At 45.2% G+C, this 26,698-nt stretch overlaps 1 protein-coding gene across 1 annotated transcript in view; it reads left to right on the top strand.

The window, feature by feature from the left end:
• The first annotated feature begins 225 nt into the window (after positions 1-225).
• LOC116941718 (boophilin-G2-like) overlaps positions 226-26,698 on the top strand; it is a 40,864-nt gene continuing 14,391 nt past the window's right edge. Inside the window, exons 1-3 of the mRNA XM_032953070.2 lie at positions 226-471; positions 11,291-11,494; positions 14,433-14,603. Of these exons, the coding sequence (XP_032808961.1) occupies positions 381-471; positions 11,291-11,494; positions 14,433-14,603 (466 nt within the window). The 5' untranslated portion in view covers positions 226-380. The remainder of the gene's footprint in view (positions 472-11,290; positions 11,495-14,432; positions 14,604-26,698) is intronic.

Below are 26,698 nucleotides of genomic sequence, written 5' to 3'. Positions count from 1 at the left end.
GGGTACATAGATAATTATGCTGACTTAATGGTAAGAAAGTAAAAATGTAGTTCAAGCTAAATATATGTTTTAAATGTCTACAACCTGAAGCATGCCCCATTCTGTAAAAATATTCGTATACTCAAGCCAGCGATATAAACATGGAGAATTATTAACCCAGCCCATCCAATTATACCTTCTATCTCTACCGTGCGGTTCAAAGATCTCTCGCATGCTGACGTGAGTAATGCATAACACATTCCATCTCTCCGAGGCAAAAGTGCGTGTGCAAACGCAATATAAATTCTGCATGCCTCTGCACCCCGTGTGTGTTCAAACCACCTCTGGGGGGTGAGGTGGTGCAACCATCTACAGGGATTTCTCGGTCAGAACTTCAAGGCATGGCGTACTCGTCCCGTGGGGTCCTCAATGTGGTGGTGGTGGTGGTGCTTGCCATCCTCATGGACCTTCTGCAGAGTTCTGAAGCCCTCAGTAAGTGCGAGAAGGCCTCCTTCAGAAAAAAACTTGCTGTGCCTTTACACACACACACACGACATAACTCTAAACTGATTAGAAACCTCTCCCCCTCAGGTCTTAGAGTTTGACAGAGACTTGTGTGAGGATGGCGAGTGGGGGCTCATGGGATATAATTTAACAGGACTGGTTTGCTTTATGGCATAATAACAAATGGGTTGAGTTACTTTGTGAGCGTTTAAACGCCAGTCAATCATTGGAGGTGTCTCATCGTCGATTTTATCGCGTCGCCTTGTATAGCAGGAGGTCGTGGGTTCAATCCCGATCCCATATGCCTGTGTATTTAGAGATTGCATGTTCTCCCCGTGGTCGTATGGATTCTTCTCCCGGTCCGCCGGTTTTTTTTTCCGCAATTAGAAACATGCATTTAGAGTTTTGACTGCTATAAATGTATACGTGCTAAGCCACTTCGTTGTGCTATCATTTCTGAAAAAGAGCTCTATAGCTCAATGGGCCTTACCTGGTAAAATAAAATAAAAAATAGTTGCATAGTTTAATATTTCGATTTAAAGCTTTCGTGACTGCAAGGATTCATCTTCTTTGGTTCTTTCGGTAAAGTCACGTAGAATGAGAATAAAATAATAAATTGATAAAATAAAATAACACAATAATATTCTCACGACGTTTCGGCCACAACACAAGCGGCCTTCATCAGGTGAAGGGACGAGACTGTCTGGTAGGACAGCGCTGATGAAGGCCGCTTGTGTTGTGGCCGAAACGTCGTGAGAATATTATTGTGTTATTTTATTTTATCAATTTGTTATTTTATTCTCATTCTACGTGACTTTACCGAAAGAACCAAAGAAGATAGTTTAATATTGCAGCGCGCAACCCGCCACGTATCCGCTCCACCAAATACTTGTAGTGTTGCACTATATTTTCTCACTATCGATCAATGAACTTTATTTGTAACCAGGTGGGAGTTTATTAATGACAGGTCTTATTCTGTAGAAAATATTCCGGAGACACGGTAGATGTTTTTTTTTTAATTCGTGCCATTTTAATAAATGCATCATCGAGGACCCCACCGCTGCTCCACGTGGCTTTCTCCCGTCAATAAAACGGGCGGCTCCATCAACCAAACCGCCTGGGCACCACACTCGACAAGAATGTGGTTTGATCACCAGGTGCAAAATATAGTTTTCGTATCAGAAATCTACGACGCGTTTGACCAAAGTAGAGTCGTAACATAGCCAACACGGTGGCGTGTAGTATAGTATCGACAAGCCTCTATTATTGCAACTCACTACTCTACGAGAGGTCTGGCAAAAAAAAAAACATTACCAAGCTGCAGCGTGTACAACATTCTTTGACGCGTGTCGTGACGGGCGCTGCATGAGCCGACAATGTCAGTCCAAGTGCTCGCCGAGATGCATTGGCGTCCGGTTTGCCGAACGAATACACTATGAGGTCGAACCCATCGCACGCAAAGTGCTTGCCACAAATGAGACAAAATACCTTGCCAGATCTCGTCGAGGAGCATAAGCCAACACGAATGCTCCGGTCATTCTCGCAGCAGAGGCTTTTGGCCACCCATTGAACAAAGACGGTCACCGCATTGCGCTCTTTTAGATGCGCTTCTGCGGACGTCTGAAAGGCTCTTCCTTCCCGATATTTAGAAGCCACCGGAGCTATACACTTTTAAATCTAGATTGAATTTTTAAAAAAAAACCTCTTTGGAACTGCTTTTTTTCGGTTTAGTTTGATGTCCTTCCCCTGCACCTCCGATTAGCATAGTTGGCTATGTACGGTGCGAAAGAAGTGCAACTTACATGCAGAACAGCGACCGTTCGCTGCTGTGCGGTAATCTTCCACGAGTGGGAAATGAAAGATGACCCATAGTGCAGTGATCGTGGCCACCCAAACGAAACAATGGACCATGCAGCGAACCACTGCATTGTTCGCCCACTCTCTGGCAGACCGGACAGCATTGGCCGCGCTGCTCCCGAATCTATCACGTGGCTCACGAACTTAAACCTGAATGTATCATTTACACATCCCAGCCATATGCTAGAAGAAGAAGATTTTAATTTGTTTTCATTCCATACAGTTGTACCCATATATAATTATATTTCTCTGGACTCCCTTCAAGATGTTTTCCTTTTATTGTGAGGTTTTGCGGTCGCGCTGCACAGCTGTCCGAAGTGTGTGTTTTGCTGGCACTGCGTGCTACTCGGCATGATCTCCGACGTTTCGCGCCACGTGGTGGGAGCTTCTTCAGGAGCTGACTACAGTGGCCCAGGCTCACTTCCTCGGTTATTGAGCGGAACGTCGGACACCATGCCACGATGAGACGCGGCACAACCCCAAGACACACATCGCTAGACGCGCCTCTCTCATCGGACAAGTTTAAAAATAGATACCGAATGAACCCAATAAGTTTTGCTTCTTACAAGAACGTGGTGCACTCCGTTGAAGTCCTGTTGGAAATTTTCTCAAGCAGTATTTCAAGCGTTGAAAGCAAACGTTTTGTGTCCAGCAAATGCATTGTGTAATATTCCAAGGAGAATTGAAAAGCCACGATTGCGTAAGCATTTTAGTTTAGTCTTATTATATTTTAATGACTTCACGTTTTCACATAGAATATTTATGATGCTGAAGAGAAAACAAAAAATGTAAGAGAGCAACGAAATTAAACATTAATTAAGATCGTTCAATACTCTAGTAATTATAACAGCATTAAAATGCATCCATGATATTGATTTGTGGGTGGTACTGGTGTCTAAAACAGTTACTTCGCAGGATATATTTAAATAATCGTAATCCTGACGCCTCGTTACACAATAATATATGTACATTATTAAAGTGCTTATACGGTACACAGTGTGCTCACAGATACCATAAAATGTCTGACAAGTCTGCACGGTGTCATTCTACGACGTTCCGTGTTTTGTTAAGTTGTATTCTCTCCATCACATGAACATCTGTGGAACACGTTAATGGCATATACAAATTTTATTTAAAAATACTGAATGAGCTGGTAATCTCAAAATTACTTTTTATGTTTAATTAACCCTACTAAGAATGTAATGGGAGCTTACGTATGGCTAAGGAACAACTGTTTAAAACTGCCGATTTATGCATAGGTTTATAACATTTCGTTTAAGTAAACAGAAGCGTGGAATTTACTTGTATTTTATTTCATAAGAGGTAGGAGACAAGAGTTAGTGGTCATTACGACTTACATAAAACACGACTATTCATACTTTATAGAGCGCACAGTTCATTCAAGGAGATGTACCGCGTGGATTCACTGCGTAGTGGTTTGCATACTGCGTTATGAACTCCGTGATCTGGGTTCAATTCCCGGCCACAAATCATCTGTGAGTAGCGTCTAAGCTTGCTTTGGGTTTCCCTTTCACCAACCCCCATTCACCGGTATGGTGAAGTATGTACCATCAACCCCTAAGACAGACACAGCATGGGAGGCCTTTAGACATCAGTGGTTTGACAAAGGGCTGTCAATTTATGATTATATATGTATGCATTTGGGGATGGATTTTGGATTATGGCATTTTCTTTAGGACACTTTCAGAAGTTTTTTTGTGAACGTTCAGATATTTGGAGCATTTACAACCGTGCAATAATGCATCCTCTCTTTCCTATTAAACGTGACATCGCCTGATGCCACGTGACACCACGTGTGGCCCACGACAGCGCAATAGTCATTTAAAATAAATAATTTCCTGTGTGCGTCACGTATTTGGAATTAAAAAAAAACATTCGAATTATTCTCCTTCCGCCCAGGACTAACCAGCACTGCTCGTGGTGAAGTATGGTAAACAAAAAATAACAACCATGAACGATATGGCATGGGGAACTTTAATCCATGTCGATTGTATTTGGCTCAAATTTGTATTGATAATAATTGAAAACATTTTCTGAAGGATATTCACAGACAGTAGAAACCCGATTATAGCTTTTAATGAACCTATTTTAAATGTATGCACATATTCCACTGTTATACCATGTCTACGTCGTTTAAAACGGTATCATTAGCGCAATACCATATCTAATCTTGCTGACATTCAGTAGGCAGCCTTATGCAAAGGGTGCAACGTGAGTGTGCGTCATATATGGAGATTGTCATCATTATACAGCCTGCATGTTGTGCAAACACCAAGCTTATCAAATGTTGTAGTGGAAATAAAATAAATGTTACTGAGTCCACAGGAAAAGTATTGTAATTTGACTCTTAAACACTTCTTCCATGTTCAAAAACCTATTTACAATCTATTTTTTTAGTCATACAGTGAGGGAAAAAAGTATTTGATCCCCTGCTGATTATGTACGTTATCCCACTGACGAAGAAATGATCAGTCTATCATTTTAATGGTAGGTTTATTTGAACAGTGAGAGACAGAATAACAACAACAAAATCCAGAAAAACGCATGCAAAATGTTATAAATTGATTTGCATTTTAATGAGGGAAATAAGTATTTGATCCCCTCTCAATCATAAAGATTTATGGCTCCCAGGTGTCTTTTATACAGGTAACGAGCTGAGATTAGGAGCACACTCTTAAAGGAAGTGCTCCTAATCTCAGCTTGTTACCTGTATAAAAGACACCTGTCCACAGAACCAATCAATCAATCAGATTCCAAACTCTCCACCATGGCCAAGACCAAAGAGCTCTCCAAGGATGTCAGGGACAAGATTGTAGACCTACACAAGGCTGGAATGGGCTACAAGACCATTGCCAAGCAGCTTGGTGAGAAGGTGACAACAATTGGTGCGATTATTCGCAAAGGGAAGAAACACAAAAGAACTGTCAATCTCCCTCGGCCTGGGGCTCCATGTAAGATCTCACCTCGTGGAGTTGCAATGATCATGAGAACGGTGAGGAATCAGCCCAGAACTACACGGGAGGATCTTGTCAATGATCTCAAGGCAGCTGGGACCATAGTCACCAAGAAAACAATTGGTAACACACTACGCCGTGAAGGACTGAAATCCTACAGCGCCCGCAAGGTCCCCCTGCTCAAGAAAGCATATATACATGCCCGTCTGAAGTTTGCCAATGGACATCTGAATGATTCAGAGGACAACTGGGTGAAAGTGTTGTGGTCAGATGAAACAAAAATGGAGCTCTTTGGCATCAACTCAACTCGCCGTGTTTGGAGGAGGAGGAATGCTGCCTATGACCACAAGAACACCATCCCCACCGTCAAACATGGAGGTGGAAACATTATGCTTTGGGGGTGTTTTTCTGCTTAGGGGACAGGACAACTTCACCGCATCAAAGGGACGATGGACGGGGCCATGTACCGTCAAATCTCGGGTAAGAACCTCCTTCCGTTAGCCAGGGCATTGAAAATGGGTCGTGGATGGGTATTCCAGCATGACAATGACCCAAAACACACGGCCAAGGCAACAAAGGAGTGGCTCAAGAAGAAGCACATTAAGGTCCCGGAGTGGCCTAGCCAGTCTCCAGACCTTAATCCTATAGAAAATCTGTGGAGGGAGCTGAAGGTTCGAGTTGCCAAACGTTAGCCTCGAAACCTTAATGACTTGGAGAAGATCTGCAAAGTGGAGTGGGACAAAATCCCTCCTGAGATGTGTGCAAACCTGGTGGCCAACTACAAGAAACGTCTAACCTCTGTGATTGCCAACAAGGGTTTTGCCAAGTACTAAGTCATGTTTTGCAGAGGGGTCAAATACTTATTTCCCTCATTAAAATTCAAATCAATTTATACCATTTTTGACATGCGTTTTTCTGGATTTTGTTGTTATTCTGTCTCTCACTGTTAAAATAAACCTACCATTAAAATTATAGACTAATCATTTCTTTGTCAGTGGGCAAACGTACAAAATCAGCAGGGGATCAAATACTTTTTTCCCTCACTGTATATGTTTTTTAAATGCACTTAGTACAATGGAGATGTTGAATGGCGTCTAAATACAGTTGCAGCTCGAAGCGTTACGCGAAAAAATCAGGACATGAACATCCCGGAGAAACAACCACATACCTGGGATAGTCTGCATCCGATGTATTAAAATGTTATCGCAGACGAGAGGCATCAGTCGCGGATGAAGAGCACAAGAGAAGAGAAACTGCCTTGAGCCTAGACTTGAACACCAGTCGGAAATCAGCAGCATGGATGGCAGGAGCAAGGGAGTTCCAGACCATGGGGGCAACAGACCAAATTACAGACCCCCAATTTAGCCGAGAATGATAGGGGTGTTTGAAGAGAAGGCCTTGGTTATTGGAGCAGCGCGCAAGTGAGATGAAGTCGAGGGAAACGAAAAGGGAGATGGAGGTGGAGACAGGTCTTGAAGGCTATGACGGATATCGTGTAGTTGATTCACGACTGGTTGAGAAGCCGGTAGAAGGAAATTAGTATTTTTGGTAATATGGTTTTGTTTATGGTTGTGAGTGAGGATCTTTCGGAGTTTGGAAGTGAGGAATTTTGGGAGACGCTAGAAGTGATATAGTCGCAATAGTCAACCCAACAGGCGATGAAAGCGTGGATGAATGTGTCAGCAGCAGATGGGGCAAGAAGTGACAGGTGTTGGAGATGTTGCATAGGTCCTGCAAGGTTGAGTGACGCAGGATGAGAACGAGAGATCGGGATTAATGACAACTCCAGAGATTATTGGAGTATTTGCCTCGAACAAGCATTTTTCCAATGAGTAAGACTTCTGTTTTGGCAACATGCAGGTGGAGACAGTTTGAACCAATCCAAAATGAGAGCAGGTCAAGGGCAAATGTGAAATTGGTCAGTGAAGGTGGGCCCCGTGCAGTCAATGCAGGTGTACAGTTTGGTGTCATCAGTATAGCAATGTTGGTCAATGTTAATGCTGGAGATGATTTTCCAAAATTAAAGGCGGTAGATTGGGAAGAACATTAGGACTTGTAGCACACCAGAGCACAGGGTGAGGTTTCAGAGATCAAGACACCCTTTGTATGGAAATGGTGTGGGAGTCATTTGAGAGGAGACTGTGTAACATGGTATGACAATTGCATAGTTTGTATGACAGTATCTGTCTTGTCAATAAAATTACGCCTGAGAAATTGAGTCACTGATTGGTAAAAATAAGAGCAACAGACGTATAAGCTATTCTAGCTTATAAAGCGATTCGAGCTCATAACACATCTCACAGTGGCTAGGAGATGTTATCTCCCTCGCCATGGTATGCAGGAGGATCGTGGGTTCGGTCCCGACCTTGACGCCTGTATATGTGGTGTTTGAAGGTTCTCCCCATGGTCACGTGGATTTTTCTCCGGGTCCTCTGGTTCTATTTTTGGATTTTTCTCCGGGTCCTCTGGCTCCTATAAATTCCCACGTGATAAGCAATTTCGTTGAGCTATCATTTGTGATAGCCAGGTCGCTTCTAAAAAATGGCTATACAGCTCAGTGGGTTTTACTTGGTAAAATACAAAAAATATTTAGTTTATCAACTCACTGCCCCTGAGAGACTGCTTTACCCCCCTCTAGTTTAGTTTAACAATCAACGTGAATTGTTGTCCTTCCCCCGCGCCTCTGATTAGCACGGTTGTGGTTGGCTACACACAGTGCGAATAACTTCAACATATTTACATCCATGAATGTGAATGCATTCGATCCCAGGTTGTCCGTTGCGTTTTGACTCTGCACACGTCCTTTAAAAGTAAGGTCAAATTACATGTTAGACCAAATGTTTACTGACGTGTTAAATTTAAGCGAGTTGTCATTTCCACTCTGCAGGTAAGTAGGTCAACTACTCTTGCACGCTTTTATCTTCACGAATTTGTGCAGCCCCGTCTCTGGTCACACATTTGTGTTTTCCCAGTATTTCAACAACAACAACAACAACAACAAAAAACCCTTCTTGTACTCTCGGTGTGCTCTCACCCACTGTGCTTATAAACAATTGGGAAATACATACATACGTTTAATTACGAATGTTTGGATTAGAGCTGGGGTGATTAGTCGTATAAGTCATGAGTGCCAAAAAACAATCTGATGTTGGTGACATTCAGTAGGCAGCCTCATGCAAAGGGTGAAATGCGAGTGTATTATCGCAATCAACTACTTTGTTGTGGCCGCTTATTCGACCCCCCTTTAAAAAATGGCAGCCGCCACAACATCCCTGTCTCCCGAAGTTGGGAAACCCCCCTTCAAGCTACACCCAGTGTGACGCGTATGATGATGATGATGACGACGTCACTAAGCCCGCATCTGCACGTGGAAGCGGAGACGAGACTTGATTACCTCAACGATGTTAGTGTTTTCCGATTTGTCGAGCAATGGAACTGATAATTTGTAGACTCTTAGAATAATCGGATATCCCGGTTTTAAAAACAAGTTAAATATAAAAAATATATGATTATGAATCATGAAAAAAGCACATCGCAAACAGGAAAATAAGCAATGTTTTGACCGAATGGCCATCACAAAGATCCTTGTTTTGTGCAAAGACATTTTCTAAATATAAAACGGGGAAAATATGTGTGAGTAGTTTAGAAATTGGTACACCACCGAGTATGTTACTGTGTGAAGGTGGCGTGCGTGGCAGGGGCGAGGAGTGGGGCTGTTGCCGATGGGGGGTGGGGGGGGTGGGGGAGGATATGAATGAGAGGTTAAGCGGTTCCACCATGGGCAGCCGTGATCTCATCCATTCCTCCCACGTGCACCGAGCCTCTGGCGTCTTTGTGCTAATGTGTAGCCGCTCGGGAGGTATAAACAACGTGGCATTTTCTCCAACGTGGGATTTTGATATGCAGTCCACGACGACGCGCGATGCTGATGCACGTTCGGCAGAGCTCACACGCCTCGGGCAGCGCGTGCCGTTAATTCCCCACAGAAATTAACGAGCGGCTGCAGGAATTGAACCGCCCTGCTCCGCGCGGGTGACCCAGCTGCAAGCGGAATGACCCCCCCCCCCCCCCCCCCCCCCGGTCTATTCAGCCGCGCGTGTGACAGGCAGGGCCGGATTAAGGCACGGGGCCTTAGGTAGCTGCAGCCCAGGGGCCTCCACCAGCTGGAGGGCCTCCAGACAATGGCAGGGCCAGGATTTTCAGGTAGGAGGGGGGCAACCCCTCCAGCAATGATAAATGATAGAGGAGTTGTTAGTAAGTAAGGACTTGTCCCTTGCTGTTTATTCGACACGTGTGCGGCGATGGCGGAGCCATCGATCGAGGGTCGAATTCGAACCGCGTTGTGTGATCGGCATCGCGCTCGCTGAAGGTGTTGATGTCTTCAGGGAAGTCATGTCCTCTGTATATGCAACTGCGCACAATTCTGAGTCACTTATAACTGCTTTCCCGTTACTTATTGGCAATTTTGGACTCAGACCATTGTCCTATCATTTCATAGCGTCCTTGGCACGTAATAATATGCTACATAGTGGCAGTGTGGGTCGCAAAATGCCGAATTATTACTAATAAACCCCAAGGCTCCGATCTAAATGAGGGATTTCGATCGGATCATTGGGGGGGCATGTGCAACTCCCCCCGCCCCCCCCCCCACCCCACTGGTTATTTCACTTGTGAATGCTGAATTGTATTTGTTGTTAGCCTTGCAAATAATACAATTTTCTTTAACTTTGTTTTCCTTTTGAAAATATTACCGTGGGGCGTCACGGTACCTGTAGTCCAGGGGTCCTACAAAATCTCAATCCGGCCCTGGTGACGGGTGTCCTCTTGGGACACGGACTGTGCCGCTCGCGATGCAAGCCCCGTGGTGGGTCCTGCGTGACGGCGAACGTCCAGTCTCGCTTTTGTTTCCCTGTCTGACAAATCTTTCGTTGTTGTGGTTGTTGTTGTTTTTTTGTTCGTCCATCACTGCCGCCGCTCGTTGTACCGCGTCGGCTTGGGGTAATCTTTGCCAACAACAACAACAAAAGATGCGGTTACGTAACGCGGCTGCCGCCGAACCCTTATCTAAACGTCGTGAAGATGAAAGTTGGGTGTAATTGAATGACTTCGCTGTCTCGGTGAGATAATTGAGCTCCCTTTGAGTGGGCGTCGTGGCGACAATCTCTGATGCCACTCGTAATCTCGGGGGCTTCCGTGTGCTGTGGCAGTGGCGATTCTTTCCCCCCGGCGACGTTTCCAACCTTTCCCATGCGTGATTGGCGTCGTTTCACCCGCCGACACTTCCCACTCGTGCCACTCGATTGACAATTGCAAGGGCACCAGTTCAAATTCCAGTTGGTTGGAGTTTGTGGGCTGCATAGGCTGCAGAGGCAGCATTCACTGATTCACTTGGGTCACTCGCTCACCTCCTCTTCACTCTTCTATCGCTACTGCCACGGTTACTGTCCCCGTTAACCTCACTCGTTGATTCCTACGCGCGCGATGTGGACTCGGGTTCACCAGACTGACTCTTTTGCCTCATCCACGACGTGTCCACCACCACCACCGCAGTTGCAGATCAAAACGTTTCCTTTCTGCCCCTTCCCATCGCACTGCTCCACTTTGGAATCCTTCTCACATCGTCTACTATCCCAAGTTCTTAGAACCTTACGGTGGAGATATGTGCCTATCCCTTTGCTCATTTTAGGACACAGAGACTGCCTCGACACTTTTTTTGTCTCAGAGTTTCAATCCCTTTTAGGTCGACCTAAAACGAGCTACAGTATATAAATGCTGCCTGAGTGAGCAGATCTTGTTGGAGGAAGCCATATCGTGAAAACATCATGTAGCCATGACAATGAATCACGTTGCGCGCTGTAAACACATCGGCGTGTTGTTATCTCATCATCGTCTTTCTTTCCCTTTCCCCTTTCTTTTTAACCGACCGCTACCAACCACTTCCTCCCCCCCCCCCCCCCCCCGATTTCCAATCGCAGATCCCAGCTGCAATCATTTGGCCGATGAAGGGACGGCCGTCGAATATGTAGAGCGGGCGCTGAAGTTCTACTACGAGGTACAGGATGACATTTGCCTGCCCTTCTTCTACAAGGGCAACGGCGGAAATGCCAATCGCTTCACTCGGTTTCGCGACTGCATGAAGACGTGTTCTAAGCGAGTGATCCAGCTGTACCCTGCCGGAGGTAAGCATCCTTTGGCAGTCTACAGCATACGTAACAAGCGTCTTTGCACTGTTCCATTATTATCACCCCCCCCCTCCACCCACCACCAAATTCCATCGTGTCGTGAGATGAAGAAACAATTTAGAATGCTCGCGGAGCACAGCGGCCAACATGTGCCAGAGAACGGCCTTTTGCAAAAAAAAAGGGCAACTGCTTTGGGAGGCCTTTATCAATTAATTATAATTGTTTTACCAGGTAAGGTCCACTGAGCTATACAGCTCTTTTTACAGAAGTGACCTGGCCATAAATGACAGCTTAACGAAGTGACTAGGCGGTGTGGCAATGTATAGCAGCCAAATACTCTAAACGCGTGATGTTGATTCTAAACATGGAGAGGAAAACCGGAGGACCCGGAGAAAAATCCACGCGACCACGGGGAGAACACGCAAACTCCAAATAAACAGGCGTCAGTGACGGGATCGGACCCACAGCCTCCTGCATACCATGCGAGGTAGTTAACATCTCGCCAATTGATGGATTGAGAATCGCTGGAATGTATTTTTATTTAGAACTGTTTATGAAATTTCCTTTATGTAAGTGACTTTGTTTATGCACCTGCGTGAGAGAGTACTTTCCCAAACACCCTTCAAACAGCGATGTTTATCCCATGCCAGTTCTACCAATGTTTTTTTTAGATTCTTAGAGCTGGCATTTAACCAAACGAATTGAAAATCTACATTAACGCAGTGATTGTTTACCGCGTGAGGACCATCATCTCGCTACACTTGAGAGAATTCCGGTAGCTGAAACCCGTTATTCAATCACAGAATCTTACTCGTGCAGGCTTAATTCTCTGGCCCCTAAATCACAAGGCCTCCATCATGACAATCATTTGTACAGCCCAAGAAGTCGAATGATATGAGCCCATACACTCTGTGCCTCCAAATAATTCCAGGAACAGTGGTAAATTCGTGCTGAACTGGCAAAGTTTAGTGGTAAATCTCGCACTTCCAATTAGCACGGTGGGTTACATACGGTGCAAAAGAAGTTCTGCATACACACAAATATATAAAACAATGTAGATGACTGAGTGGCTCGGGTGGCTTATATTGTCAGAATACTGAACGACCAAGAGGCTGAGTTCTATTGTTTTAAGCCACTTGTGATTAACGTAGCAAGTCGATGGTTTGAGCACAGGCCTCAGCACAGCTACAAACACCCCATCAATATAAATGCGGTGTTTAACTTCGGCTTATCCACTTGCTCCATACTCGGGGGTGCACACAGTAGGACTGCACGAACATAATTTTGATTGACATGTGATGAACACTCTTTCCAGGGCTTGCAAAAGCTGTGTCCCTATTGTGGACAATGAAGCCTATTGAATGGACTTCAGAAGTAGTTCCAAAGCATTGTCTTCTGGAGTCAATCTCTGACAGAATGTGGTGCACTGCTCGCTGCGAAATGTCTTCATCTCAAAGCATGATGCCAATAGCACAACTGAGTATAATTTGTCGGGATGAAGCAAAAACAAAATCCACCCATATATTGATAATGCTTGGTGTGTATAATTCAAATTGTTAGATCTACTAATGAATGTACCTCACTGCTAGAATTAAAAGCAATATATCAACGTGCCTGAAGGAGAAATGTTTCAACCGGTGCATATTACCCACGATGACGTGGATCAGAAACGTGGACACAATCTGAACCTTGTGCAAAAGAAAGCACGGAGAGATGCAATCCCGTAAACCTACCCATCACACTGAACGTGAAGTCACACTGAGACAGAAAAACGCCAATATTCGAGAACAAATTACAGACATCGTTATGACTGTCGAGGAAAGCAAGTGGGCTTTGGCAGGATACGTTTCCAGAAGGGATGATGATCGATGGGCGGAACATTGTGATGGAATGGTGGCCAAAGCGGAGAACACAGCCGAGAGGACGGCCGTGACGTAGATAAGGCGGGGACATCAGCTCATGCACAGGAGCGAGATGAACGGTGGCACCAGATGAAGCATATTATGTTAAAATGTTCATCTTTTAATCACACATCTGCTCACCTTGTGGACCCGCTTTTAAATGGGCGGTGGCTGATTTGAAAGTACTTGCACTGATTAAAAGTAAATATTTACGTCTTTTATAGCATTAACCTACGCTTGACAGAAAATGCCCCCCCCTCCCCCTGGGAATGTAATTTATTGGAAAGTGTAGCAAAGAAAAAAATGCAACACATATCGGGCTGGTGATGAGATTATGCTCAGACAGTCTCGCTCCCTTCACCTGATGAAGGCCGCTTGTGTTGTGGCCGAAACGTCGTGAGAATATTATTGTGTTATTTTATTTTATCAATTTATTATTTTATTCTCATTCTACGTGACTTTACCGAAAGAACCAAAGAAGTATGCTCACCCTCTTTGGTGAGAGGCTTTGGCTTAGCTCTCCCTGCATATTCTCTCAATATGATGCCCTGATTGACGTGACATTGTCACTGCTTTGTGGCTCTGGCAATTGAAATCAATCTCCAGACATATCGCATTGCGAGTAGAACGATTGCATTTGGGCGCGTGCTCGTTCAAATCCTGGTCGGGAGTCGAATAAGCCCATCATCCCTCTGGGCTCATTGAAAGTTGTACCACTTTGTGAAAAAGCCACAATTGGACGAGTTCCACTCCAGGCATGTTTGAACAGGGAGATACTTAGGCTCTTTATTTTCAACAAAAAGCAACTACCACGATAATCTGATGCACAAATTAAAAACTGCCCAGTGTGCGACTGTTATCATCCGGAACAGACCGTACACCATCTAACGACGCGATGCCCGATGCACAAACACGAAGGAGACATCACAGCAATATTACAACTCCGCGGTTGTCTGGCTTGACCACCTGAATGTGAATTGGACGTGACCCCTGCCTTTCTCTCTCTCTCACACACACGTCCTTGTTTCGTGCAGACAAGGTGTGCATCCTTCCCCCGGACAAAGGCGTTTGCCTGGCTCACCTGCTCAGGTGGCACTACAACAGCACGCAGAGGGTGTGCAACGTGTTTCTGTACGGCGGCTGCGGTGGCAACGGGAACCACTTCCAGTCTCTGGAGGAGTGCCAGAAGATGTGCTCGCCGCTCTGTGAGTCGTTGTCCACAAAAAAGCTTTTGTTGTTGCTGTGGTTGTTTTTGTTGTGGTTGTTTGTGTTGTTGTTGTTGTTGTTAAACAATCGTTCACACGATGCTGACGTGGTACGTGTCTGTTAGATTCAAAGCAAAACGTCGAGCGTCGTCGCGGTCAATATTGCCGATGAGCAGTGCACACCTCACCATCGCTGCCTGCTGCTGTTGTGCCATGGACTCGCGATCTGCCAGGTCCACGCCCTCTTAGTCGCTTCACCGCCAGCTGCCTTCAGGGCCTTCCGCTTCGTCGCTGACCTATTCATATTCTTCCGTTCTTTTGGTAAAGTCACGTAGATAGAAAAATAAGAATAAAAAATAAAGTGAATAAAAAATAATTACAAATAAAATAATAAAATAAACAACTACAAAAACACTAATGTAAACTGTAGTAAACCACTAATGTAGACTGTAGTACATTGATGTTTGTTTTGTTGTTTTATTATTATTTTATGTTCATTATTTTTTTGTTTTAATTAACTTTCTTTTTTTCTATATCTACATGACTTTACCGAAAGAGTAAAAATTCATCGCTGACCTCTTGGTGCCCTTTTCAATTGCCTGTCTCAGTAACTTGCCCCACTCCATCCAGCCGCACGCGTTCCCAGTCATCACAACCTCTTCTTCTTGTTGGCTACATTTCACTTGCCAATATGCTCTACTCCCTAGGCGCAAGTTGTTTTTTCGTCTTTCTTTAGGTAAATACGAGCACCCTCTGTGGCATGCACCTGAATTCAATGGCCAGCGTGTAATTTTCTTGCCGCTTGTTGTTGTTAAAGTTCAGTTCGTTTTCTTGTTCCGTACATTAATAGACGCCACTCCTGCCTCAAAGCACCCGTTTATTAGCTGCACAATTGTAATAAAATGTAATTGTAATAAAATGTAAGGACATCACAGTGGCAGTGGTGGAACGAGCACAACGATTAAAGCACCACCACCACCACTGTAATGAACACGGCCGTCATCATTATTGTCATCATTATTGTCATCATCATGTCGTGTGGTCTTCGATCCAAACGTCGGCAGTCACGCTTACTTATACTTCTAGTCGTTGGTGCTTCTCTTTACTTTGTGATAATCACCTACAGTGCCTCCTACACTGCTATTTAAATCCATCTACATCAGAGCCACCTCAGAGGATCCACTTCCTCAATTTGACCTTCCATAATATTATTGAAGAACATTGCCTTGCTTGCCTCTGTTAGCACAAGTCCTGTCAGCACCCATTCTCTCTGAGTCACTTTATTCAGGAGATGCATACCAACACACATATATATCGGCAGGCGAATGTATAAGGCAATGGTCTTTTTAGGAACAGAGCGAGAGGGTAAACATAACGTTCCGAATAACTTATATCTGTATAAATCACCTTATAATGTGGCACTTTGCAAACACTGGTACATTCGGAGGCAGTTGATATGTACAATGTTTTCTATCACCAAACACTGGGTAGCAAGCACACCCTTAAATAGTAAAACTTAGGTCGATTGAATGGACACCGCCCTGTGTGAGTCGTTAGTCCTCCTCTTTCTGCCAGTTTTTTTTCCCATCTTTCTGTAAGTGATCGCAGTGAAGATGTCTTCATCGGCTCAATCAGTTTTCTGAGAGGGACCCCGATGTGGTCCAGTCCCACGCACACGCGGCCCACCCGTGCCAGGTTTTGCAAACCGCCGCTACCACGAACCAGGCGTGACGAATGAAGTGAGCGCGAATTCGTTGGTTGCACGCATTGAGCGAGTACTGCATTTACTTATTCATGGCCACGTAATTGCGTAATCTTGTTCCGCTTACACTTTGCAGATCTAAAAACCAAAAAAAAATTGCAGGTTGGTCAAGATATTGTGTGTATTTTTTTTTATCAAACCTGGTTGTGTTCCTTTCTATGGGATGCTTTTTCTTACCCATGAAACTAATGAATCGCGTGACGAACTGATTATAGAAGCAGACGGATAATCAATTGCTGTATACTAGACAAACCTGACTGATTTAACCCACTCACATGCAAATTATAGATACAAGTGGTGGAATGCCTCTGCACCCAGGAAGGTGACCCACCGCGGAATTGGCAGCACTGCTAACAGAGCACCTAACCTTCTAAGCACCTGAGAATGAAGCGGTTGGGGTGAACTTAAGTCATCAAATTTGGGTGACAATTTTTTCTCGTCCTTTGATGGCCAGGTGGGTCAGAAGTCAGATCACTGAGCCGGCACGATTGAGATTCTGGGGTTAAAAATTCAGACAGTTGCTCAAAACTTAAAACAGATTCTTACGTTTAGTGAGTTGATGTTTTCAGCCTAGACACCAATACTTGTGCAAATAAAACCCATCACATTACATTTGGTTCTTCACTTGATTTGGCCAAATTCCAGCTCTGAGACTTTTATAATGTGTATATAATGGAGTGACTGCCATGCAACTCTCCCAGAACGGATAGGAAAGTGCTGCCTCTACCGTGTGGCTCAAAGATCATTTGAAGGGATCTCAGAGGTAGCTCTGTTTTATCTCTTTCCGTAAACCGTTCTCGATTCGAACTACTGAGTGAGGGCACAATTGGGCACAAACTGGGGGGAGGGGGGTGGCATGATTGGAAGTAAGAACAATGTTTTATTTGAATATTTTGTGTAAAATTAACAGCAGTAGTCCTATGGAGAAGTCTGATACCCACGATAGAAAAGTGGAATCTCCAATACTGCCTCAGCACCACTCTGGTTCCACGTCCGATTAGCACGGTTGGCTTTGAACGGTGCAACAGAAGTTCAACATACTTACGTTGGATTCACCCTGGCTGTCCACAGACGATGCAGTCATGAATAGGGATGAGCGGCACTGTGTGTCTGTGTGTGGCATACAAATCCCATACTACACCACAGAGGTTGGCGAGGAGAGACTGCCTGGGCGTTCCCGTAAACGGGAGAGAGCAACGAGGAACAATGGCCAATGCGAATGGATTAAACGTCTCAACTGAGATACGGCAATTTCCCTCCATATTCGCGAACTTGCTCTCCGCGATTTTGGCTGCCCGCGAATCGCATCTGGAACTCTGCGACGACTGCATCGAGAGAGAGAAAGTGATGAGATAAAGTGATGAGAGAGAATGTGAAGTGCAGCATGTATATATGTTGAACTTCTTTCACACCGTACTATTCAGAGGTAAAGTTCATTTATAAAGTACTATTTAATACTTTAATATTTTTTTACGTTATATTTATTATGTATTTAATAGTTTATTTACGTTTTTTTTTTGGGTAATTGATGAAAACGATCGGTTTTCGTGAGCAAAATTTGCTATTCATCTCCAGAACATAGAATAACGAGGTGATACAGTATGCATATCAAGTGAGGTGGATGGGAATACAAGCACTCGCAACAACAAGTTACATCGAGCCTATAGCATTGGGCAAACGATAAAGAAATGTACAGCTGTTTGACTACACGGGTGAAGCTTAACGGAGGGTCCGCACGGGATATCGCTTGTTAATGAGCTGGGTATGAGCCAGGATAATCAGTGCGGCTCTAAGTTTAGACTGAATGTGCCGCTATTGTACAGTTGGCCAAATCCCCAGCTGGGAGAAAGTGCTTCAAACACATTCGTATGAGGCACCCAAGTCCTGGAACCACATAAATCTAGCTATCTACTTATGTATTGTATGTATGCACCTTGAACGTATTTTGCACCGTACATAACCAACCGTGCTAATCGGACAACAAGCGATGAGATATAGTGATGCCTCATCATTCTTGTTTTCTCTCTCTCGATGCAGTCGTGTAGAGTTCCGGACGCTGCTGCTGCTGCTGCGATGTATTCGGTAGCACACTGGGCTTTCCCGCCAGAGGTTTTGTTGTCCTTCCCCCGTACCTCCGATTAGCACGGTTGGCCACGTATGGTGGGAAAGAATTTCAACATACAGAGGTTGCCGGTTCCAATCCCCCGCCGCAGCAGTTGAAACAAATGGTGAGTTTCTTAAATGCCGACCCCCCCCCTCCTCCTCCACCGTCTCTGTCCGCCCGGCAGGATAAATGAGTGCACCGCAGAGATCAAAAGGTCACGGTGTAGTGGGGTAAAGCGTGGGTACTCCCACCTTTCCCGAGACGCCTGGTCAGTGTGAAATAGTAGGCCAAATCCCTTTCTAGAGGGGCTCTCTAGAGCCATCTTTAAATGGAGGCCCTTCTGCGAGCGGTGACATAAGCAGGAAATTGTAGGGCTGCACCCTTACCTATAATTTACTTGTGGAAGAGGTGGCATAGTATACAGTACTGCCCCATGAGCCTGGGGTTTAATTCTCGAGCACGGCTGACATCCGTTGAGAGCGAATACGTGAGCTGGTATTGCCCCCCAACCTCTACCACCGAGCTGTGTTGGCCAGCAGAGTGAAGCCTGGTGCAACTTGTGTACGTATCTTCTTTGGTTCTTTCGGTAAAGTCACGTAGAATGAGAATAAAATAATAAATTGATAAAATAAAATAACACAATAATATTCTCACGACGTTTCGGCCACAACACAAGCGGCCTTCATCACGTGACTTTACCGAAAGAACCAAAGAAGATGAATCATTGCAGTCACGAAAGCTTTAAATCGAAATTGTGTACGTATGTTGCACTTATTTCACACCGTGTGTATGTAGCCAACCGTTGCTCGTCAGAGGTGCGGAGGGAAGGGCGACAAAGGAAAAACAAAAAAAGCAGTTGAAAAAATACATGAATTTCCAATCTAGATTTAAAAGTGCTTGGCACCAGCAGCTTCCTAATAAGGAAGGGAAGAGCGTTCCGGACGATCGCAGAAGCACATCTGAAAGCGCGCGATGAAGTGACCGTCTTTGTTCAATTGTTCGCCAAAAGCGGCTGCAAGGATGACCGCAGTTTGCGTGATGGTATAGGCTCCTTGACGAGATCAGCAAGGTATTGTGGTTCATTTGTGGCAAGCACTTTGTGCGTGATGGGCACGACCTTAAAAGATCCCCAATGACAGGCACTTTATGAGGAAGCCTTCATTCAGCGGTGGATTTACCAAGGGCTGTACAGTTTTGCTTTCATGGTGGCACTGTTGTTAGACCGATTGACTCGTATTCGATATGTTACAAATCTAAATCAGAGTTCGGGTTCTCCTCAACTTTGCGTTCACTAACATAAGTACAACTTTGTGAAAAGCAAACAAAGGCCATTTTACGAAGGGGCTGGCCGTTGCCATGGAAATGTGGAATTTCCACCACGAGCTCAGGACCACCAATAGAAGGATGATGGGCTGAGCTAAGAACTACCGAGGATGTCACCTCGTGAACCTTTCCCAGTGTGGCGAGCACTCCCTGCTAAACACCTCATCCCACATTGACTGTCAAGGGGTTAGCCAGCCAGACATGATTGTCACATTTATTCAAGACAAAAGCTCCTCTTAGTTACATGCAAAATGATTTTGTAGCGGACACCGATTTCCTGGTAGCGGATTAGGGAGCGGGCCATTAACATACTATTTCTGGAATGGCTCATCAGACGATATTAACACATCAATGCGTATTGCAAACACTTACAACGCTAAGCCACACTACAATGCAGTGCATTATCCCTTCTTTCCCCCTAATGGCTATAGGGCCGTCCATAAATGACGTCACGCACCTGGGGGGGGGGTTCAGACATTTGTGACGATGTGTGACGAGGGGGGGGGGTTGAGAAATGTGACGTCACATCAAAATGCGCAACTTTAAAAAAATATAAATCAAAACGTTCTACTTAATTAAATATACTTTTTCATAAATGTTTTCTTCTACAACATCAGAGTGCAGCGCCACATTAAATACGCACGACAATGACAATAGTTTAAAGCAATTTGAAGCATGTTATATTTTCAAAATGGAAATATCGTTTTTTGGGGGGGGGGGGCAGAGCTTTGTGACGTCATATTTGAGGGGGGGGGGGTCTGATTTTTTGTGACGCCGTGTGACGAGGGCGGGGGGGGGGGATCAAAAATCGTCCAAAATTACGTGACGTCATTTATGGACGGCCCCTAATTGACAGAAATACGGGGATAATGGGGGCGAGGACAGCGTCTGTGGCTTCACGCGACGCGCGTGCTCCACGTACGAACCGGCGCGGGCACTTCCATGAGACCTCTCTCTCGTCGGCTCTCGCCATCGCTTCTGAATTCAGCGACTTCAGCCCCCCACCCACCCACCCACCCCGAGCGTCACGCGTTTCGAAATTAACAAAGGTCTCGGGTAACGTAATACAGTAGAACGCAATTGAATTGATAGCAAAGAAATGTTCCGTTTAATTCGAACAAGAAACGACGTCTTTGCAGGAAAGATATTTAGGAAGGACGTGATTTCATTAATTGAGTGTGTGTCTCGATTTAAAGCTTTCGTGACTGCAAGGATTCATCTTCTTGGGTTCTTTCGGTAAAGTCACGTAGAATGAGAATGAAATAATAAAGAAATAATAAATACTTTTGTGTTCTTTTATTTTATCAATTTATTATTTTATTCTCATTCTACGTGACTTTACCGAAAGAACCAAAGAAGATGAGTGTGTGTCGCTCAGATTTGTCGTCAACCTTGTGGGTTGTGATGGTCGTGACAGCTGGTAGGCGGTGCGATGCTCCGCTGCTCAGCCTGCTGCTGTGTGCTGGGTTACCCTCGCTGTTGTGAGATTTATTTGAGCTTGTTTTGTTTGCTTGTGTGTCTGTATGTTGAACTTCTTTCGCACCGTATGTGACCAACCGCACTAATCGGAGGTGTGGTGGGGGGGGGGGGGATGACACACTAAACACAAAAAGCCGTTGTAAAGAAATGAGTTTTCAATGTTGACTTAAAAGAGCAGAACTCCAGTGGCTTCCTATTATCGGAAGGAAGAGCGCTCCAGACGGCCACAGAAGCGCATCGGAAAGCGCGCGATGCGATAATGAGGTGACCGTCTGTTGCTGTTGATACGTGTCGCTCTGTATGGCATCCAGAGCTGCTCTTGTATTTACATTCCACATACATTGTAGTTATGAGTAGTAATTGTCATTACATTATTAGAAGTACTCGACGCACACACACATTCAGCTGATTTTACCTCCAAAATTAATCAACAAGACTGGGGCTTTGTGGGGAAGTCAACAGTGACTAGTCCGCAGATAGACTGGGCGTGCCATTTGGATGTGAAATCTCCACTATATGCTCATTGCCAAGAGTGGACTAAATTATATCTCTGGGTTAATGGCTCTGTGGGATGTGAACATTGACCATCCTATGGGAAGACTTCCCCGCCCGACCATGAGAATTTGAAATTTCCAATGGAAGCATACAACCTACCCGTGCTCGTCTGAGCAATCCAACGCTTGACTTTGATTTCACAGACAAATACTTAACTTGGACAAAGCTGACTTTGTTTTTCCATCAGAGTCCTTCAGAAACTACATCACCCAGAATGCGCCCAATCTCGTCAGATTTCGGTAGTCAAGCAGGGCTGAGGAGCCTGGATAGTGCGTCGATGGGAACCGGCATTCAAAAAAAGAAGTCAGGTGTAGGAGACGTTGTGAGCAGAAAAGCGCGGTGCAGGAAAATCCATCGGTCCTCTGCACTTCGCCCACCTTCGCCAAACCCAAGCTGACCAGCGCAGGTGAGGTATGGTCAAACATCTCTCGCGGCCCTCAACGCGAGCGGCGGCCGTCATCCAGCAGTGGATATAAAAAAACACAGGCTCTACGTGCAAATATACATCGCCAGCAGTAATTTGCTCAATCCGGGGCCTTTTCCCAAACATGTGACCCTCTCTTCCAGCAGGGAGGTCGTGAAGGGCCGCGTGATTAAATAATTAGCCTTGCTTCCGGCAGCTTCCGCCCCTGAAGGGATTCCCGTCTCTTCACCTTCTCGCTGGGATAAGGTTCATCCGTTCAGACGCGCCGCACTGCATCTACCACGGTCCTGACAGCTGTGCGGGGTCACCCCATTGTAATTGATGGCAACATTTCGCCAAAGGGGGGGGTCAATTAGCAAAAAAGCAAGCGTTGGAAGTACTGGCAGTCAGTTTGTCAACAGTGATAGCAGTTGACCCTTCTGTTCGTGGCCCTGAGCCAGTGCTGTATGCTTCACATTGTTGGTGCCATTGATCAGTCTTGAGATGTCTTCCCACTTGTCATACACGGCCCCTTATCTGTCCTATCGTAACGTTACGTATGAGGCCACACGTCTGTACCGCACACGTCACGTGGCACATGTTTACACGTACGTGGGCTTCATTTTCAAAAACGTCTTGTCACGAGACGCGTGGAGCGGTCGCTTGTTGGCACGAATGCCGAGGTTTGTGTATGGAAAATCCCCGCCTTGTGTTTCTGCTTCAGAACTGGTTTAGTCTTGGTGGTGGGAGGGCATGAACCATGACATTTCACCAGCAAAGTGTTTGCTTATTATATAACCAATATATTTGTTTGAGGCTTCCACAGCTGTTGTCCTATGGAGAGACTTCGCTTATATCGTAGGAATGTGCAATTTGAACCAGCAATGGAAAATGTTCTCCGATGCATTTTCTGGTTGTACCTTGAATTGTCCGGAATTACGTCTTACGTTTCGCTCCACGTGCCAGGAGCTTCGTCCGTTCCTGGAGGTTTCTTTAGCTCCTAAAGAAGCTCACGGAACGTGCAGAAAAACGTCCCGAAAAACGTGCTCTGCAATCAATCAAAGAGCTCAATAAATCAGAGAGCTCTACAGCACAGGCACTTAAACCTACGCGGGAGTAATTAAACTACCATTTGGCCATGGTGACAATTTCATTTAAATTTGACTGCCATTAACAGATACAATATTCACAAACCATATGCTATTTCTAAGCATAACTGTATCTGATGCACCGTATTGTGAAGGTTATTCACAATATTCCGTCCTCCTCATTTCCACGTGCACTCTGAGGAAGGGCCAAAGTCTGAAATGCAATAGGCCCGGTCATTGCCCCAATGTACATAATCCACAAACTCTATCTCAGGTTTTCCCGAGTGAAGGTGACACGTGCAGGTGTTTCACTGATTATTTATTGGCAATGCTAAGGAAATGTTGAGTGAGACAGCGTTGGGCCGAAGACAGATTAGCTTGCTTGGGAATCTGCGCGTATTTATTCCGTGGCAATTGAAACGTGCATCTGTTTACCCAGCTGAAAACTCAAGAGGCCAGCAGGATAAGTCTCATTCGCACGAGTGACCTCGGTCAACAGAATGAACAAAAAAAGAATGAGATAGAAAGAGAGCAGAGCAATAAAGCAACGATAATTCAGAGCAGAAAAACAACCGCGTCACGAGATGAAAACGTGCGATGCCACCCAAGCCGCCGCCGCCGCTGTATATATTTTTTTTGACGTTGCGCTGGGCTGAACGCAACGGGTGGCGACGTTTGTACGCAGACGCCAGAATGTATGCAGATGCAAATCATTTATTCGTCACGTTCAAATTCCCCCTCGGTGAAGTGCATTCGGAGATGAAGTGCGCGTGATCATAATTAACCGTGCCGCCTTCACGCTGTGCGCGCCTTTGTGAGCCACAGGCGCGTGCCGTTTATTCGGCGCGTGCCGTTTATTAGGCGCGTGCGTTTATTCGGCGCGTGCCGTTTATTCGAGGGCTCATCTGGCGAGAGAGACGGGCACCGACGCGGGATGGTCGCCGTCGCGCGAGCCATCACAGCACGGCAGCAGACGCTGCAAAAAAAACACAAATTGACAAATATTTATAAGATATATATAAACTACTCAACACAATCACCGCAGAGAGAACCGTGCGTATTACTGCAAAAGAGCGTTAAACAAAAAAAAACACGCGCACATTTCGAGTGGCAGCATGCGCGAGTGTGCGTCTCTATTCGGCGTGCTTTGTGTGTTCTTAGATTACGAGTGCACTTTGTTCACGGATTTAACGGTCAATTAGGCCGTATTACTTTAAAATATGGTAATTTTTAATTGGTGCACGCTGCCCGCCATGACATATGGTCCAGAAACGCGGTCGTTAACAACAGCAATGGAGCAACCGCATGCAAAGAAGCGTGGGGAGATGCAAGCTTGGAATTTTTCGGAGAGATGGAAAAGAGGAGGAACAACGCGTGAATTCGAGATCATCGTCAAGTCATGTCATTTCTTTTTGGTGAACACGTGGCGCCTTTCTGGCACAAATGTGCCACCCAAAGCGCCATCGTCGCATCGTTATACCCGGAAACATAAATATAAAAGATAATTGTGGCTGTAAGTTACGTGTTGTATGCGAGCGTACAGAGATGCATTTTTTAGTTGTGACTTTAATGTAGTGATGGAGTCGATTGTGCATAGGCAGGTTGAAGAGAATTCAAACCATTCAGAAGAGTAAATGGGCTTGGGCAAGACACGCGGCTAGAAGCGATGGTTAAGAATAGTCCTAAAGTAGCAGCCAAGGAATTGAACGCATCCAAGAGGACGTCCACCAGGATGGCGAGATGTTATCTGTCTTCCCTGGTATGCAGGAGGTCGTGGGTTCGATCCCGACCCTGACGTCTGCTGTATATTCGGAGTTTGCATGTTTTTCTACCCATGGTGGCGTGGTTTTTTTTCCTCCGGATCCTCCGGGTTTTTCCGTTCCACATTAAGAAACATTACATTTCAGGATGAAGAGAGAGTGGAAGTTTGGGGATGCATTTATCCAGCAGTGGATTGATCATGGCTACTCATGATGATGATGAACATTGACTTATTTGGGCATACAGTATTAGGAATATAATAGGTTAAGTTTCGATTTAAAACTTTCGTGACTGCAGGGATTCATCTTCTGGGTTCTTTCGGTAAAGTCACGTAGAATGGAGATAAAGTAATAAAATTAATAATAAAAATAACAGAATAAAATTCTCACGACGTTTCGGCCACAACACAAGTAGCGGTCCTGTTTCACTCAAGCGCTGTCTTCTGGACAGTCCTGTTTCTTCACCTGAGGAAGGCTACTTGTGTTGTGGCCGAAATGTCGTGAGAATTTTTTTCTGTTATTATTTTTTATTATTATTTTATCTCCATTCTACGTGACTTTACCGAAAGAACCCAGAAGAGAAATATAATAGGTTGTTTAGAATTAAAGTCAGAGTCTCCTTGTCCATATGAGCGTGAGCGAGCACTCTTTTTCATAGGTGGCCCAGAACCAGCGGCGGAAATTCTACATTACTATGGCAAGGACCAGTCTGCCAGACGAAGGAGCAGGGCTTCTTAAAACCTTTGTAATGGCTTTTCAACGATACGCTGTGAACTGGTTTAGCTTGTGAATGGCTTTGCCCATATCTACACACACGTTGCTCAAACAGTGGCGTGATCGTAATGCTTAATCATTAAACGTTATGGTTGTTCACTCTTTCCAATGTCTGTGCCAATAGGTGAGGCAACAGTGGGTGCGGAGTAGAACTTGCATGCAAGATGTACATTCGATCTTTATGGCGGTACCCGGGGTACCAAATCATACTAAATGTCCGAGGCAATTAAATATTTTATTTCTGGGACACATTTTTTTTTACCAGGGGTGTACTTCACAACGCGACTGGGGTACCAATCAATCCGAAATCCGCGATTGCGCTGAAACCCTGAACGCTCGTGTGCACCATAATGCATCGTGTACAGCTCGTCGAGATGAGTCGATTGCCGCATCGCCGACCATCAACAGACTCAAAACGACTGCATCACGGACATCATGCGAGAGCCGGGGTACTATGGTACCCCTGGGTACCGCCATAAGGTTCATTCCCCAATCGCAGAGCTAGAGGCCACTCTACGGACGCCTCAGTCTCTTGGTGGAACATTACACTGACTGCCGATGAAACTCGGGAAGACAAAAAAACTGGTCCAGTTTTCATGATTAAAATACATTCTTTTACAACAGATTATTTGGATGGGAGGGTACGCGGTGAGGAACAGAGTTTCAGAAGTCGAGTCCAGAAGTGACGAAGGCATGGATAGGGATCTCAACAGCAAATGGAGCGAGGAATTAACGGGTGTGGGAGATGTCATATAGGTCGAGCTCGGGGAATCTATGAAGTTTGGAGATGGGGGAACGAGAATAAGAGCTCAGTATCAATGACGACTTGAGGGTTGTGCACCCTGTC

Source organism: Petromyzon marinus, chromosome 1 (assembly GCF_048934315.1).
Source record: "Petromyzon marinus isolate PM22_M1 ecotype Great Lakes invasive population chromosome 1, UKy_Petmar_22M1.pri1.0, whole genome shotgun sequence".
In the NCBI taxonomy this organism is placed as follows: Eukaryota; Metazoa; Chordata; class Hyperoartia; order Petromyzontiformes; family Petromyzontidae; genus Petromyzon; species Petromyzon marinus.
This window is presented reverse-complemented; position numbering and strand designations above follow the sequence as displayed.